We start from the raw sequence: 17,347 nt of genomic DNA on the forward strand, positions 1-17,347 counted from the left end.
TAGACCAGTGGTCCTCAGCCAGCTGAACCTCGTGGGCCATTTTTGTATTTTGTCGTAGTACCGCGGGCCGCGGACTATTTCAATAGTTTGTTTGATGAATTTTGTTAAACTTAGTTAATTTATTCAAAATAACATCATTCATTTTTTTTTCAAAATCATTTCGCCTTGTCTGGAAGAAAACCAAACCGGTTTTTAACAGATGAGTATTCCGGCTTATTTTTTGTAAGGAAGCATTGAGAGAGGAAAAGTTATCACAATATAAACTAATTTTGAAAGTTATGACTGTTTTGAAAAAATATTAGAATGTTCTTTTGCGTTAAGTATTTCAACATAAAAAAAAAACAAAATTGAATTGACAACTTAAAATATAGTTCATTATGAGTTAGATTCCTTTTTGTATAAAATTAAATCTGTTCATATTTTTTTTTAATGGAGGATTTGAATACAGGAACAACAATAAAATGAAAAGGAAATAGAATGTTATCACCCATGTTTTTTTTTTGTTGGTAATTAAGATTAAATTGAAAATGCTGGTTTAAAATACATTTTTCATACATTCTTAAATGAATATTTCTATGATATTTTATGACAAGCAAATGAAAAAAATGCATCAACTCCAAACATATGGTTGAATTCAATCTTCTGCAAATTTCAAAAGATTCAGATTTAGATTCAATTTCTCTGATTTTTTATAGTTGATTTTGAATCGGATCTCGTTTTATTTTGGTATCATTTTATTTCGATTAAATTGCAGCATTTACATTCAAAACGATACAAACCGCAATTGATTACATCTCTGAGTAACAATAATAATTTTTCGAATGGAAATTTTAGCGAAAAATAAAAAAAAATCCTATTATAATATTTTGCTAGTTTACAAGCCAAATAATTTTGGTTCAAACATTTGGTTTATTAAAAATATACTTTAAAATAAGGATTTAAAATTCTATCATGTTCGAATTGTTTTAAATTTGTATGAAGCTTCAACCGCTTCTTTGTTTTTTCAATGAAAATAATTTCTTAAAAATTATGTGTTCTCTTGATTTCTATAAATGATTCATATTCAAAGCTTGTAACTTCGAGCAGCGTTTAAGAAAACTTTTCCTTGATTTGAAATTAATTTTAAACAATTGCAGGAAGATTAATTAAATGCATTAAAATTGGGCCGCAGTGTGATGACCACTATTTTGACATTTCTAGATTAAATTTTCAAAACAACCTATCCCTCATGGGTTTCCTATGCAGATAGGGCCTTTTGAAAATTTAATCGAGATTTCAATGTTTTTTTTTTGGGAAAATCCGTACAGTTGAATTGCGATCGTTAGTTTAGCATAGCATAGCATAGCATTGGTGTCTACCCGTAGTTGCTACTCTGTTATTGACCAGGACCTCCAAGAGTTGCTCCGTGGACCACAGATGAAGAGTAGGAACCAATCATCACCACTTCGCAACTCTCAAATGTCCCTATCATGCTAGCCAATCACAGCGCCGGCCACGACCAGTGGTAAGACACGGGGGAAGTGGATAAGAATTTTAGTCCGATACTTGAGTGATGAAGACCGCTAAATCGGCTGCGTCTTCGACAAAGTATCACGTGAGGTTTGAGGGTGTTAGTAAGATGGGTGTGAAGCCAGGATTCACCGTGGTAAGTGATGCGGCCGGTCAAATCTATTTATAGTCCTTAATTCTTCGTATGTTCTTGGATTCATTTTTTTGGAAGCTTTCCAATTCGGTTCACCAAGCTTTTTGTGGTGAATTCTGGTCGTGTTCAAAGTTCAATATTTGCCTAACAATTATGCAACCAGTGTCCTTGAATTCAACTTGCATTCAATATTGCATTTTTCCTGTTCTTAGGTTCACACAGATTCCAATCAAGTTTCTTGGATTCTTATAGCATTCTTAATCCTTCTAGACAACTAAGCCTTGATGGTCTGGTGGTTAGCATTTTGTCTGCTGACCCAAAGGACGGGGGATCGAACCCCGCCGCGAGCTAATGAATTTTTCGTTCATATTCAAGTGTTCATAATTCCTTCTTTCCATAATTTCTCGATAGGAGCAGATGGGAATCGAACCCAGAACCTTCCGCTTACAAAGCGAACAGCGTAACCATTCAGCCACGCCTACCCCTTTAGTTGAATTGCGATCGTTAGTTTTCAAAAAAAGTAAGATACGAAGAAAAAAAAATTAGGGAACAAAAAACTTGGCGGAACTGTACATCGAAACTTCACAAAAATTTAAAAAACTTTAAATTAACTCCAAACATGATAGAAATGATTTTCAACGCAAGAGAATGCATTTAAAAATTGATTTCAGCTGATTGAACTTTCCATTAAAATAGTACACAACAAAAACTTTGATTTGCAAATATTTGCAACGGCCTAATTTGCATGGCATTAGGAAAAAAGTCAAGTCCCAAAGTTATTTCAAATTTAAAAGAAGTCTCAATGTCCTTTGAAACATAAATATACTTTCAAGTACATTTTTATAAAAGTGCTTTAAGGGTACACAGCAACCAAGGAATTTGTTTTTTTCTAATTCTAAAATTGGTGAACTTACGGACCCAATCCTGAAATAATTTAATTATAAAAATTGAAAAAAATGCTGTTAATCTTTACGGAAACAGTAGCTTCGGAGATGAATAAAAAATCATATCGATTGTTCCCGTAGTTTTCAGGATACTGAAATAAATGTCTGTAACAAAAAATGGGTGCAAAAGCTCTGGTTAATGTGCACCGTTGAATTACAATAATTTTACAAAGAAATTTGAAGGAATTTGATTTAAAAACGTTACTTAATCCACCTTAAGGTGATTGGTGCCTTCCTCACATTCATAAAGTCAATAAATTCTGTAAAAATAGCAACATTCCCCTTTAACATGTTTAACAAATCAACTTTATTACTCATTTCTTTTGATAGGGTTCGCAGACCTCAATATTTCTGGCTCATCGGCAAGGTCTGATAAAAAAACCTATTCAACGATAGTTCGCATGGCCTCCAAAAAGTGTATAAATAACACTTAAGTGCTGATAACTTTTGATAGGGTTGTCAGATCTTCGATGTTTTAGGCTCATTGGAAAGGTCTTTTTAATACCTTTCTGAAAATGTATATCATGATAGGTTTTCTTGCTAAAACCACCCTTTTTAAAATCTTCCGGACATACGCCAAAATGGGTTTTAAGAGTAACTTTTGAAGTACTAAACTAAACTTGCTGATTTTAAATAGAGACCTATGGGACCCCAAAACGGATCGAATGAGACTAAAACGGTCAAAATCCGTTCATCCAGTCCGGAGATAATCGAGTGACATTTTTTTTGTCCACCCACCTATACACATCCACACAGACATTTGCTCAGAACATGATTCTGAGTCGATATGTATACGTGAAGGTGGGTCTACGAGGTCAAATTAATAAGTTCATTTTTCGAGTGATTTTATAGCCTTTCCTCAGAAAAGTTTAGGAAGGCAAAAAAACGGGACAAAATTAGAAAAATCTCGGTTTAAAAAAACGGGAATTCTTTCCCGGGATGGACGCACTACACTGCAAAATTTAGGAGATTAGTTATGCCATCTAGAAAGATGTAACTGTAGTTGTTTTTAGGCAGAAACCGAGAAGAATTTCTGAGTCAGACAGATCAATGTCCGGCCATGTAGAAACGATACTGAATGTTCCGGATACCGGTTCTGGGGGTTCAAAACTTCAAAAGTCATAAAACTGATTGGAAAAATATTATACTCCTCAAAATTTACTGCAAATAAAATAAAAATAAGTCATTGTTGCCAATTTACCCAAGCCTCCCCAAGTATGGCCAATCCGGTTGTTCCGGATATCGGTTTCCATGAGGAAATTTTTCAGGACCACTCGAAATGGTCATGCGACACTTCTAACATCGTGGAAACAGCCAGATATTTACTCTACAACTCTTGTCAAGTGACCTTGAAAAGATCCATTCAAAACATGGCTACTCCAGATGCTCCCAGAAACCCAGCCAATATTTTCGAATGCTGCGAGAAATTATTTAATTAGTTGTTGAGTATTTATTTTAATAAAAAAAAGAAAGAGGATCTTGTTGATATACACTTTAGACATAAGAAGGCCGAGAGAGAACACTATCCAATTTAAATGAAAGAAGAAAGTGCGTATTGGCTTGCGAATAAACCACTCGCAAGCATACCAACAAATAATTGTGTAATCGACCTTTAGTAACGGTTAAAGTTTTATTCCACATCCAGTACAACCATAAGCAGTTCCGGGGACAGAAAGTACATCCTTCTACATCCCAACCTTCTTCTTGCTCTTGCTCCTCCCCCTTGCAGTACGAGAACATCCTGGCGATCCACGACGAAACCGGGTACAACCTGCTGCAGAAGAGCGTCGGCCTGAACCACATCGAGCTGGCCCGGTGGCTGCTGCAGCGCCACCGGCCGGACGTCAACCGGAGTTCCTGCTCGCTGCCGCTGCACATTGCCTGCCTCAAGGGGTAAGTGATTTAAACTTGGAAGGAATTTTAGTGATATTTATATTATTATTATTTTTTCTCGTAGATATGAGGAATGTGTGGAGCTGCTGCTCAAACATGGTGCCAGAATCGATACCGAAGCGAGGATGTGCTTCCCCGGTGCTCACTCCCACAACTGCGAGGAGAGTGGAAAGTATAAAAGTGAGTTTAGTTGTTTCCATCAATATCTTAGAAGTAGGACTAACATTCCCTCCCTTTCCAGATCAAGGCGACGACGTGGGCGTCTGCGAGCGGTCCAACACGAAGCTGCAGAACGCGGTCTGCTACGCCATCGACGGCGACCAGATCAACGTCCTCAACATCCTGGCCCAGAAGATGGAGGAACCGTGGATGCCGTTCCGGGTGCGGAAACCGCTGCTGCACATCGCGTGCGAGCGGGGCGCCTGGAAGTGCGTCCAGCATCTGGTGCAAACGCGCTCGGACGAGATCAACCTCATCAAGGACGAGTACTACCCCATCCACCAGGCCGTCCTGCACGACGGACGCTTCCTGGAGCTGCTCATCCAGCACGGTGCCATTACGACGGTGCGGACGTGCACCCAGCAGATGACGCTGCTGCATGTTGGTAAGTTGCTCCTTCCTTCCGTTTAAAGATCATCACTTGAACAACGACCCACCTTCTCCTTAGTTATCCTGGGGGCGCGCAAAACCGCCGAGGACACGCTCAACACCATCCGGATACTGCTCGAGCGGGGCTGCAAGGAGCTGATCAACACGCCGGACTCGATCGGCAACACGCCGCTGCATGCGATCATCATGCGGTACGCGCTGGAAGAGGCTAGGTTTGTATCACATTATTTTCATTGAATAAATTTAAAATTAACTTGATTGCCTTTCGCTGTGGCAGGTACGGCTACGACAAGTGGAATAAGTGGGACGTGCTGCATCTGGTGCGCTTCCTGCTGCAGAACGGTGCTAAAAGCTCGATCAACCAGGCCGGGAACAGTGCGCTGGCGAGCGTCTTTCGCCACATCCGCGACTGGGAGGTGTGCTACGAGCTGCTGAACATGCTCATCAAGGAAGGAGGTAAGCGGTTTTGTTGTTGTTTTTTTTGTGTGTGGAAAATCTAGAAATTTAAGTTATTTCAGGTGATCCTAACATTGTGGGAAGGGACGGGTCCGTTCCGATCATGGTCTGTCTAGTGCCACTGATCAACAAGGATCCGCTGCATCATTTTACGCACTCGATGAAGGTAAGTTAAATTCAAAACAATCGAGACTACCGCCAGATTTCGTCTTTAGCATCGAACTTTAAATTTAGGGTTTCTTTCCTTATTTCAATCTATATGAAAATGAAATGGCTTTTTAAGACATGAGACGTTAGAAATCCTAATAAATTTCAGATGATAATTGTGGCTTGTATTTGACCCAATTTTTTTATGAATAAAAAGATGGTTATTTATTTTTGACTGAGTTTATCGAACAAATGATAACAAAACATATAACTTCAAATAACAACAAGGCCAGCGTATAGTTATGATTCTGATTCTGTTTCATTTTGCCAAATTGGTTGAATATTTAAAAAATGAATCCAACTTCAGTTTGGCATAGTTTTTATGTGTGGTCAATTTGTTTGAATGTTCATTCAGTCATTTCAAATATTGTTTCCAAATGTTTGATCCCCTTAAACTTTTGTGTGATAAACTATAGATAATAATACAAACATTTTTTGTTCTGAATGAAAAAATGGAAAAACTGTTTTACGCTTTAATAATATTTCAAAATCTTGAAATTGTAAATAAGGCTGGTAAAAAAAAATAAATTAATCATTTTGTTTACTTTTAGATATGGTCACTATATTAATGAATTTACGAAAGTATTGTTTTTTTATGAAGTTTTACATCTTTTTCCATTTTGTACTCTCAAAATTCAAAATTTGTAAAAAGTTTAAAAAGCCTTCACTTGATAAGAAATTTATTCATAAACGTTATACAATGTATTCTCAATAGCTTGTAAAAGATTTTTCATTTTTTTACGGGAAAAATTTAATTAAAATTTGCATTGGCTTGATTAAATTAATAAGAATTTGTTTGAGCTATAACAAATAAGTTTATAGAACTTTTTTTCTAGAAACATTCGTATGAAATAAGTGATTTATTATTAAGTGTTGTCAAACTGAATTTTTCATTCAACATTCAACATTTAAATACTGGCACTTCGATAAATCGAAATTGATTCATAAAATTAAATATCAAAATTTATAAAATTTTAAAGCATACTTCGTAAAACATCATTCAAACGAATTCATAGATATTTTTAAATTCTTTGAATGAATATTATTATAGAGAATATTACTTTAATCAAGTGAAAAGATATGTAAAGATTTGATAAAAATATAAACATGAGAATAAAATTTAATATTTTGTTGTCTTTAATTTTTTGTCATCTTCATTGCCAGTTGAAACGAAGTTTCAAAAAACTTTATGTTTGGTTATTTTTAAAATAAAAATTGAAATTATAGGTATTGTTACGCTTTCGGTTATTTTTCAAAGTCTGATGATTTATATTTTTACTCAAAACAATGGTTTTATTTTTGAAGAAAGTTTAAAGGTTTTAAGAATTTATTATTGGAATTTAAGTTTTTTTTTACTTAAACTGTTTGATTTTTTTTAGAAAATTGTCCAACGGTTCATATTGACTTTTTATAAAGAGTTTTTGAAATTAAATCATACTTCAGAAAAAAAATACTTATTTTTTGAGGTTCTGGAAAAGTCGGGAATTTGAAAATGGGATTTGAGTGGTCACTCTGACTTAAAAGCTTTAAAGCACCAAAATAATAATTATTGTTTGAGTTCAGACTTTTTGTCATACAATTTTTTGAAGAACTTCGAAGGCGAAATAATATTTTTTTAAGCCATGTCGAAATGTTAGACGTGATAACGTTTTAAGTTTTCATTCTTCGAAAAGTCATATCTCAACAACCAAAGCAATGATAAAAAAGAAATTTTTTTCCAGCTACAGTCCAGACTCGATTATCCTACTCTAAAGTGATTTAGAAATATTGAAAAAATGCATTCTGTAATGTAATAAGCAATCAACTATTCAAATTTGAATAAAATGGTGTCGCAGAATTCGAATTTGATGTTAAAAGCAAGAAAATAATTTAAAAAATATTTGTTTTGTTCGTGGTTCAATTATCCGAAGTCCTTCGGATAATAAAACTTCGGATAATCGATTCTGGACTGTTTTTGAAAATATTTATTTCACAGCTGGATCAGAATGTACACTATTAAAAAAACTATTTTATTTAAATTGACCACAAAATTGTACATTTAAAGAATTTAAAAAAAATCTCAAAAAATCATAGCCTGTTCGAAATACAAAACTTCTGTTCAAATAGTTCTAAATTTGACACTAGCTATCACATAAAAATAATGGTAACGGTAATGTTTTCCGAATTTAGTTTTTGTAATGGGTAATTTTCTCAGCCAACTCCCTCAGCAGTTGCCCCGACCCCTCTTAGATTTGCGCTAAACTTTGTCCTAACGGGTCATTTTGGGTCCTGAGCATCAATCCGAGGTCCATTTTCGATATTTTGTGACGGAGTGGCGGTACCAACCACTTTCATTTTGAATATTCGAATAAAGACATGTTATTCAACAAATTGCAGGCTCCAGGTAATTTTCGAATCTGCTATAACCCAGAAAGGTATTTTTTTTATTTCTGAAGCAACACGAAGAAAGGGCGAATGGAGCGTTTTTTTTATTACGTAACGCAAAAATTTAGATTTTTGGACCCCGTCACCCTCCTCGTAACAAAATTTTAAAACAAATTTAATAAAAATATATGGAGCGTAAGCACATGTAGTGTAGTGTTTGTTTTTTAACTTTACGGGATTATTTTTAACAGTCTAGCAATGTTTTCCAAAGTTTCAAAGCAGACAAGTACACACATTTTGATGTAAGGGAGCGGCGTCATTACGTAACGCAGTTGTGGTTGAAGAAATGAAGACTGTGTTACGCTTCATACAAAATTAAAAAAATGGTATGGTTATTTTTTTTCGAAAGGAGGGGGGGGGGGGAAGGCGGGGGCAGTGTGGGATAGGAAAGTTATGTGATTGTAGACGGTATTGTTTTGATTCGCAGCATGAGGAGTCAACACTTTACAGCACTTAACTTATAACCATAACGAGTTATCACTCTCTTTATGAAAAAAAAATTACTGATCTACATCACATTTTGTGTAACTTTCTGCTTTACCAACTTTGTAGAACATTTTTACACTATAAAAAATATCCCTTCAGAAAACATGACATTTTAAAATTAACATTTTTGTTCTGTATGAAAAAATACCCTTCTGAGTTATTGAGTTATTTTAATAACCATAACCTACAATTTTGCCGAAGTCACCACATCGATTTTAAAATCCCTTCTCAGTTATGGGTTTTTTAACGTTTTCATAGCACTTTTATTAAATATTTTGTATGGAGAAACCAATGCATTGGTTGACAAAAAAAGCTTACCTTAAATACAAAAGAAGTCAATGGACAAATAAAAAAAACCATTGAAAAGTAGAACGCTCTTTTAGTCGACTTGGTCTTATATATGAATAGTAATCTAAACATCGGATATTCGAGCACGGTGTGTTTTTTAGAACAAACTAATGATAAAAAATTCGGTATGTCTGATATTTGGCACCGTGAAAGAAGGGCTCTTTCCCGACATTTTGCGGGGTATACCGAAATATTTCGTCGGGGGGTCTAGAGCAACTTTTTTTTTGAAGATTATTTTTCGATTTTATGGGATATTTGTTCAAAAAAGTCACAGAAAATCGGTGCATTCATGTTGATATCACTCAAACTTCTTATGAATATGCCTTGGGGACTCTAACCAACTATATTTGACCCATATTTGACCTCCACAAAAAAAATCGAACCAAATTTACCAGATTTCTAGCATTCTTTGAAATTACTCCAAAATCCAAGCTGGAAACCCCGATACGACCGAAAATAAATCTTTTCTTTGTATAATTTGGCATGAAAATACAACAACACATTGCCCGGATACGAATTTGAGCATCAACCAATGCAAAACATGGATTATTTAATAAATAAGCTGTTTATTACCCAATAGGTTCCGAAAATTATTTTTTCAATCCTCTGCCACATCACACTATTACATTTTAAAACATTTTAGAATCAATCACATTGTAGAGAACAGTTTTCTGAACAAGTTCCATAAAATAGAATCAGTTTTGGTTCAATATAAGCAGAGATATGCCCAATTTCCTGAAATAAATAGTGCCTTTCTCCAAAATTTCTTAATTTAATTACCTTTCACATGATGGGCACTGCCTACTAAGATATTTTTTATGATGATAATATTTTATTGAAACATTAAAATTATAACAAGTTTTGACGAAATTTATGAAAATATTTCAATATTTTCATTACAAAACTCAGTAGGCAGTGCCCATCATGTGAAAGGTAATTTAGTTACGAAATTTTGGAGAAAGGCACTATTTATTTCAGGAAATTGGGCTTATCGCTGCGTATATTGAACCAAAACTGATTCTATTTTATGGAACTTGTTCAGAAAACTGTTCTCTACAATGTGATTGATTCTAAAATGTTTTAAAATGTAATAGTGTGATGTGGCAGAGGATTGAAAAAATAATTTTCGGAGCCTATTGGGTAATAAACAGTGTTGCGGCCGATTGCCTCAATCCGGGATGGTTTCGATGGTATTTTCGCGGGACTGTAAACCACGTTCTGGCACGGCAATAAAACACTCGTTTTTCTCTATAAAACTCTATCGACCGATTTATTTACACGACTTGACTCTACAAAATTGGCGAACGGAATAATATTTTCTCTGCTTGCTGTCTCTCTCCTTCGTTCTTTTCGCGCGCTTCGGTTCGCGCGCAAAAGTCAATCAAGTTGCCGTTGCTTTTCGCCGCTGACGTTTGACAGCGCAGGCGGGGGGTTTGCCAATCGCAGCAATCCGTGCTGCCATCTGTCGGGATTTTTTCAACTCTCAATTGGAGAGCCGAGGAAGCGGACGTGTGCGCGACATTCTCCCGCCCGGCTGCGAAGCTGAAATCGCCGATATTCTCCAAGCAATTCCGAAACTTCTTGAAGAGCTGAAGTTTTCGGAGGTTGCTTCAGCTGGGCATTGTTCTTTGAGCTGCAGTTTGGTTTGGAAGCTGTTTTGCCGATCTTCAAGTGTGCGGGCTCTATTGGCAGGTCCTCTCCAGGCCGGTCCGATCGATCGCCGTCCAACTCAGAAACAGTGTTTCCGATCGGAATTTGAACCACGCTGTGATCGCTCTCGTCATGTTGATGGTTTGTCGAGCCTTGATTCTCGATCTCTTTGATCTCGGCGGAGAAGGGTGTTGAGTCAGTCAGCTCATCAACTGGCTCCAACTCCTCTACGGTCTCTTTCGAGGTATCCAGACGCGCAAGATTGGAGTGGATAACAGAAAGACTCACCTGGTCGAACGGGTTGTAGGTTCCCGTGACTATCCAACCCAGATCTGTCTCTCGGAGCGTGACGGTACCGTTGCGCAGCTTTACCTTGTTCGACCTCAGCAGATCCCACACGTAATTGGACGCCATCACCAGGTCGATGTCGTTGGGTTCGAAAAACTGCGGATCTGCGAGGTGTACTCCACTTGGAATTTTCCATCCGGACGTGTCGATTTTCTCGGACGGAATGATCCCGGTTGGCTTCTCCGAGATGAGGCAGGAAATGCTATCCCGGAAGTTGATGTACCTCGAAGAGAAGTTCAGGTTGACACTTCTCCTCGCCGGTGTCTTTACGGCGTTCGCTCCGAGAACCATCACGTTGCACTTCGTAAGCGGTAGCTCGAGCTTACGTGCCATCGCTGCTGACAGGATGTGCGCTTGCGATCCGGAGTCCAGGAGTGTGCGACACGGATGCAGTCGACCGTGCTTGTCCACCACGTTTATGACAGCTGTCTGCAACAGTACAGGTCGGGAGGTTTGCAGCAGCCCACTGTTACAGCACGACGTCGTCTGCTCCACGCTGGTATCTGCGTTCACGTTGCTGGAACCACTGTCCGCTTGCTCAGTGGCTTGTGGAGGCTTGGGAGCAGCCTCAGAATTTGGTGAAGCTTGTTCTTTTGGCGAGTCCATGTGGAGTAGATTGTGATGCCTTTCTCCACACCTACAGGTCCTCTCGGAGAGACACTTCTTGACCAGGTGGCCGGTTCTCAGGCAGTTGTAGCAGACTCGTGCCTCTCTCACCTTCTCCAGCCTCTGCGGGACAGACATGTTACAGAAGGCACTGCACTTGTAGTTCGGATGGTTGCCACCGCAAAGCTCGCACACCACCTCGCTTGAGGTTGTAGCTGCAGCGGACACATTCACCGAGGGTTTTGTGGGAGATCGCATCTTAGAGACTGTCGGCTTGACAGCAGTTGCCTCTGGGTCAGACAGCTCACATCGCTCGAGGATGTGGCATCGCTTCCTCAAGAAGTCGACGGTCGCTTGGTACGTCGGTAGCTCACCCTTCTCGATCGTCGCTTCCCAAAGCTCTCGCGTCTCACGATCCAGGGCAGCTGCGAGGATGTTGACCACGATGAGCTCCGACACTCCCAACAGCTCTTGCTTGTGAAAGCGTAGACCTTCGACGTGCCTGGAACATCGCTCAACGACATCTCGCAACTCCTTCGATGACCGCTTGTCCATCTTCTTCAGCTGCAAAATGCCTTGGATGTGGAGATCGATGATAAGCCGCGTGTTCTCGTACTGCTCTTCCAGTTCCTTCCACGCTCCCTGGTAGTTATTGTCCTGAATGGTTCGTAGGTCGATCTTCCCTTCCGCTTCACCTACGAGCGCCTTGTCCAGGTGGTACAGCTTGACGGCATCGGAGTCGGACGAATTACGCATCAAGTCCTGGAACATGGCCTTGAACTTTGCCCAGTTTTCGTAACGTCCGTCGAACGTTGGGAGTGGGGCACGCAACGCTTGCTGGTGGATGATGACTTGCTGGGCGGCTTGGGCAGCCGGAAGCATAGCCTGGGTCGACATGGTGGGTCTGTCATGCACGGTCAGCATCGTTTCCAGCACGACCAGCGTTCGATTGTAGAGTTGCTCAAATTCCAGCCACTTTGCTTCCTGCTGCTTGATACCCTCGTCTTCCTCCACCAAGTCCAAAATTTTATCATGGGTCTCGCAAAACTCACCATAGAACTTTTCCACGTTGCGCTGGTGGACTCGTAGCTGCGGCGGGGACACGTCGGCCTCACGTGGTTGGGCACCCGGTAGGGCACCGGGCTGCGCGCTCGGCTGCACGGCATGCAAAACTCGCGTGAGTTTTCCCTTCACCATGCTCCGCTTCTTGGACAGCGCCTTGATCTCACCGTCCGCCATCTTTTCCTTCTTCTTATCCTCCCACAGCTTCTACGGCGTCAGCTGTTTCACTGGGAACGGCACTTGCTCTTGCACGACGAGCTTCTTTTCTTCTTCGCTTTCCGATTCTGTGTGCAGCTTCAGGAACGACCGCCACATAGAGCCAGACCAGCAACGCTTGTGCCGTCTGCACTCCACGGATTGTTCCACTCGTGGGAACCACTACAAATGGCGTCGCTGCGCTTTTCCACTGCTCACTCACACAAACACGGAACTTCCGGCAAACACTTTGTTCTTTTTTGCGGGCTCTTGCCGCCACTGTTTCCGCCGTTACAGGCCACGGAGTCGCCTCTCGGAAGGTTCTTGAGCTTCCGGATCAACACTCGGACTCTTGCCGAGTTCTTCCGCTCGAACGATCTTCCCGAATCCGGTTTTCTCACTCGGGTTTCCGACGGTCAAATGTCCGGTACGAAGTGACCAAATGTTGCGGCCGATTGCCTCAATCCGGGATGGTTTCGATGGTATTTTCGCGGGACTGTAAACCACGTTCTGGCACGGCAATAAAACACTCGTTTTTCTCTATAAAACTCTATCGACCGATTTATTTACACGACTTGACTCTACAAAATTGGCGAACGGAATAATATTTTCTCTGCTTGCTGTCTCTCTCCTTCGTTCTTTTCGCGCGCTTCGGTTCGCGCGCAACAGTCGATCAAGTTGCCGTTGCTTTTCGCCGTTGACGTTTGACAGCGCAGGCGGGGGGTTTGCCAATCGCAGCAATCCGTGCTGCCATCTGTCGGGATTTTTCAACTCTCAATTGGAGAGCTGAGGAAGCGGACGTGTGCGCGACAAACAGCTTATTTATTAAATAATCCATGTTTTGCATTGGTTGATGCTCAAATCCGTATTCGGGCAATGTGTTGTTGTATTTTTATGCCAAATTATACAAAGAACAGATTTATTTTCGGTCGTATCGGGGTTTCCAGCTTGGATTTTGGAGTCATTTCAAAGAATGCTAGAAATCTGGTAAATTTGGCTGGATTTTTTTTTGTGGAGGTCAAATATGGGTCAAATATAGTTGGTTAGAGTCCCCAAGGCATATTCATAAGAATTTTGCGTGATATCAACATGAATGCGCCGATTTTCTGTGACTTTTTTGAACAAATATCCCATAAAATCGAAAAATAATCTTCAAAAAAAAGTTGCTCTAGACCCCCCGACGAAATATTTCGGTATACCCCGCAAAATGTCGGGAAAGAGCCCTTCTTTCACGGTGCCAAATATCAGACATACAGATTTTTTTTATCTTTGAGGTCTCGAAAAAATACACCGTGCGAGTGGACTGAAAAATAGCTTTTTATGGCATGAAGTTAGTGTGTACAAAAATCAATCTCAAACACTTGAAAATTCATTTGAATAAACAACTAAAGGAGGTATTAGACTACGTCAAACAAACAAACAAACTCGCACATTTTGACAGTTTGCCAATTTTTCTGCGTTGTTTGTTCGCCAACATTTGTTTGCAGAAACGTCAGCTTACATATATTTTACCTTGTTTGCGAGTTTGCCGCAAATTTTTTTGCAAGCTTGGCAAACTGACAAACGCGAAAAAGGGCGAGTTTGTTTGTTTGTCATAGGCTTATACCACATTGACATGAGTAATTTCTTGGAAAGATGTCCTATTTTATCTTGTTTGTTTTGAACCTTCGAGCTCATTTCTGAGCTATTCGCTATTTTTGCTTTACATTGACATGTTCTCACGTAACATGTTGAGTAATCCTGTTACAACAACAACGGCCTATCTCTTTAGACCACAATGTCACCCACTTTGTTGTAAGGTTTCCTAATCACTCAACCTATCCAAACTTATATCGGATTGTTTTTATTTATTTTCTCAACGCTCCTCCCGCACCCGTCAGGTGTGCTACCTGAACTGCATACGGATACTGCTGCAAAACGGTGCCAACCCGAACTGCTCGTACCGGGCGAACCTGACGCCGCTGCACGTGCTCATCTTTACCGTGTCGGAGAACTTTACGCTGAACTGTGATACCCAGAAGCGAGCCAACTTTGACTTTATCAAAAACATCCTGATTCTGCTGCTGCAGTACGGGCTGGACTGCAACATTACGTCGCAGCACATCCTGCAGTCGGTGATCGACATGATCGTCAACGTGCGCACGTGTCCGGATATTCTGTGCGTGTACGAGCTGCTGCTGGTGCTGATCCAGTACGGGACGGATCCGAACATTACGTTGAGCAACAAGCTGATGACGAACGGCAGCAGCAGCTCGTCGATCAACTACGTGAACGATTTCATCAACTTGGGTGGGATGAGGGCGGTCGCGGGGGGTAGCGACATCGGGGCCGGTCCCAGTGGAAGTCAGGTGGCAGGACCATCGTCCGCGGCGAACGGTGCCGGATCGGCGGGAGTCGCCAATGGCAGCGACAACCTGCGCAGTTCGTTCCGCAACAACGCACGCAACTACCTGCTGTTTTACTACATCATGCTGATCACCCGGAAGGAGTTCATCCTGCTGGACCGGGAGCAGACCTATCAACGTATTATCCACCTATTTTACTACTCGATGCGGCACGACACGCTTTTCAACTGCCTCAAGTCGCTGCACAACCTGTTTATCGCGCAGGTCCCGAACAAATCCATCGACAACCTGAGGCACCTAATCATTACGCTGTACAAGAAACCCCGCAGTCTGAAGCAGCTGTGCCGGGTGTGTATATACAACAGCCTGAACAAGAAGCTGGCCCCGAGCATAAACCGGCTCAACCTGCCACTTCCGCTGAAGGAGTACGTACTGAACTTTGAAGGGTAGAGAACACCCCACCAACCCTTTCCCAGCTGGCTGTTTTACCCTATCTCACTCTCTATGAACATAAATGTCCACGTTTTTCAGTGTTAGATATCGTGTAAATAAAGTTTAACAAATCGACGAATCTTTAAGCGAATGCGCCGTTATTCAAATGAACAATCACTACCGATGCTAAAACAGGATTAAACAACAAACAAAAAGTGTAAAATCTCTTATAAATAAAACTGATTACAGGTCAAGACAAAAATAATGTCGTTGTAGGGTAGTTGATGCAAATATTTTGTCCAACCTCTTCTTCACACACAGTACGCACGCGTCTTCCGACGCGTAGTTCCCACGTTTAAAGTCAAAGTCTCAGAAACTTTTGGCCACACACAGAGGTCACAGCAAAGGTGTGTGCGTGATCCAGTTTGGCAGTCGTCCCGTGTTTTGAACTATTACAATAGAATACAAACCAGTTAGAAATATTACATAGATTGGTGCAGTTTACTGTTTTGGTTAACGATGACTTCCTTACTTTTTACTAGGGTTAGTGAAATTTCACGATTTCGCGGACAGCGTGAAATCCGCGACATTTGGCTTTTTCCGCGAAAACCCGTGAAATTTCATGTTTGTGTGAAAATGTAACGATTTTTCTCAAAATAATTTATCAAAGTCAAAAAGGAATAAAAATAATCTTATGAACTACTGTAGAATTAATCGAGTGAATACCCTGGTTTAATTACTAATATAGGGTGATTTTTGACGATTTCGTGGACGGCGTGCAGGCCAAGGATTGATACCTAAGAGCATGCAATGGCACTGACATTGTTGCGTACTCTTCGGTTGACGTTCACGTAAGGAACACCCTGGAAGGAGCGTAACTAACTACATCCGTAGTTCTGTTAGATCATCCGAATTATCTTGATCAGAACAGTATAGCTCTGGTTCCTTGCGAGTGTCCTATTTTCTTACCTCCACGTTGGCTTGGTTTTCATGATGACCTAGCTGGTGGCCTGTGGAAACGGATCGTAAACCTTTGACCACCGCGGGTCAGAGTCGAGACGGCTAAAAGAAAGGGGCGCGACAATGTGGGAAAGGGAAGTAATTTGTGATTGTAGACGGTATTGTTTTGATTCGCAGTATGTTGAGTCAACTGCTGTGGATGTACCTGAAACATCACAGAAAGGGGTTTCTTTTCTTTTAATTTTTATCTACCATCTATCTTCTGTTTTTATTTTGCTCAACTGATTCAAACTTATTCACTGATTCTTCTGTTTACTATCCACAATTTGGTTTGGATTTTATTAACTCTTGATTCTCTTAACTATCAACGCTGTTAAATATTTATTATCTCGGACTTTCTTTTGTTTAAAACAATGTAAACATTTGTCAGTTGCACTTCAACTCTGCTCGTCCAAGGACGAGCTCATCTTTATTAAGTATTGCCATGTCGGTAGATCAACTACCTCCCTAGTATTATAATTGACTACCTATCGACTTTACTTCATTTTACCTCCTAGATTTAGTCATTGCGTTTACCTGTTGACGTACATAAGTTTTTATTGTCTTATATCGCCAAACAGAGATGGTAAATATGGAAAAAGGGCGTGTTGTGGTTCAGGCCACAACATCACTATCCCCCTCGGAAAAGGTTTTTAATTATCTGAATGATCTTTTTTTCTTTTCATTATAAGTTGTGAATA

At 40.2% G+C, this 17,347-nt stretch overlaps 1 protein-coding gene across 1 annotated transcript in view; it reads left to right on the forward strand.

Annotated features, from left to right (window-relative positions):
• LOC120416498 (ankyrin-3) overlaps positions 1-15,786 on the forward strand; it is a 35,666-nt gene extending 19,880 nt beyond the window's left edge. The window contains exons 3-9 of the mRNA XM_039578215.2: positions 4,316-4,479; positions 4,544-4,659; positions 4,721-5,083; positions 5,147-5,300; positions 5,366-5,544; positions 5,607-5,710; positions 14,751-15,786. Of these exons, the coding sequence (XP_039434149.1) occupies positions 4,316-4,479; positions 4,544-4,659; positions 4,721-5,083; positions 5,147-5,300; positions 5,366-5,544; positions 5,607-5,710; positions 14,751-15,665 (1,995 nt within the window). The 3' untranslated portion in view covers positions 15,666-15,786. The remainder of the gene's footprint in view (positions 1-4,315; positions 4,480-4,543; positions 4,660-4,720; positions 5,084-5,146; positions 5,301-5,365; positions 5,545-5,606; positions 5,711-14,750) is intronic.
• The last annotated feature ends 1,561 nt before the right edge of the window (positions 15,787-17,347 follow it).

Source organism: Culex pipiens, chromosome 3 (assembly GCF_016801865.2).
Source record: "Culex pipiens pallens isolate TS chromosome 3, TS_CPP_V2, whole genome shotgun sequence".
NCBI lineage: Eukaryota > Metazoa > Arthropoda > Insecta > Diptera > Culicidae > Culex > Culex pipiens.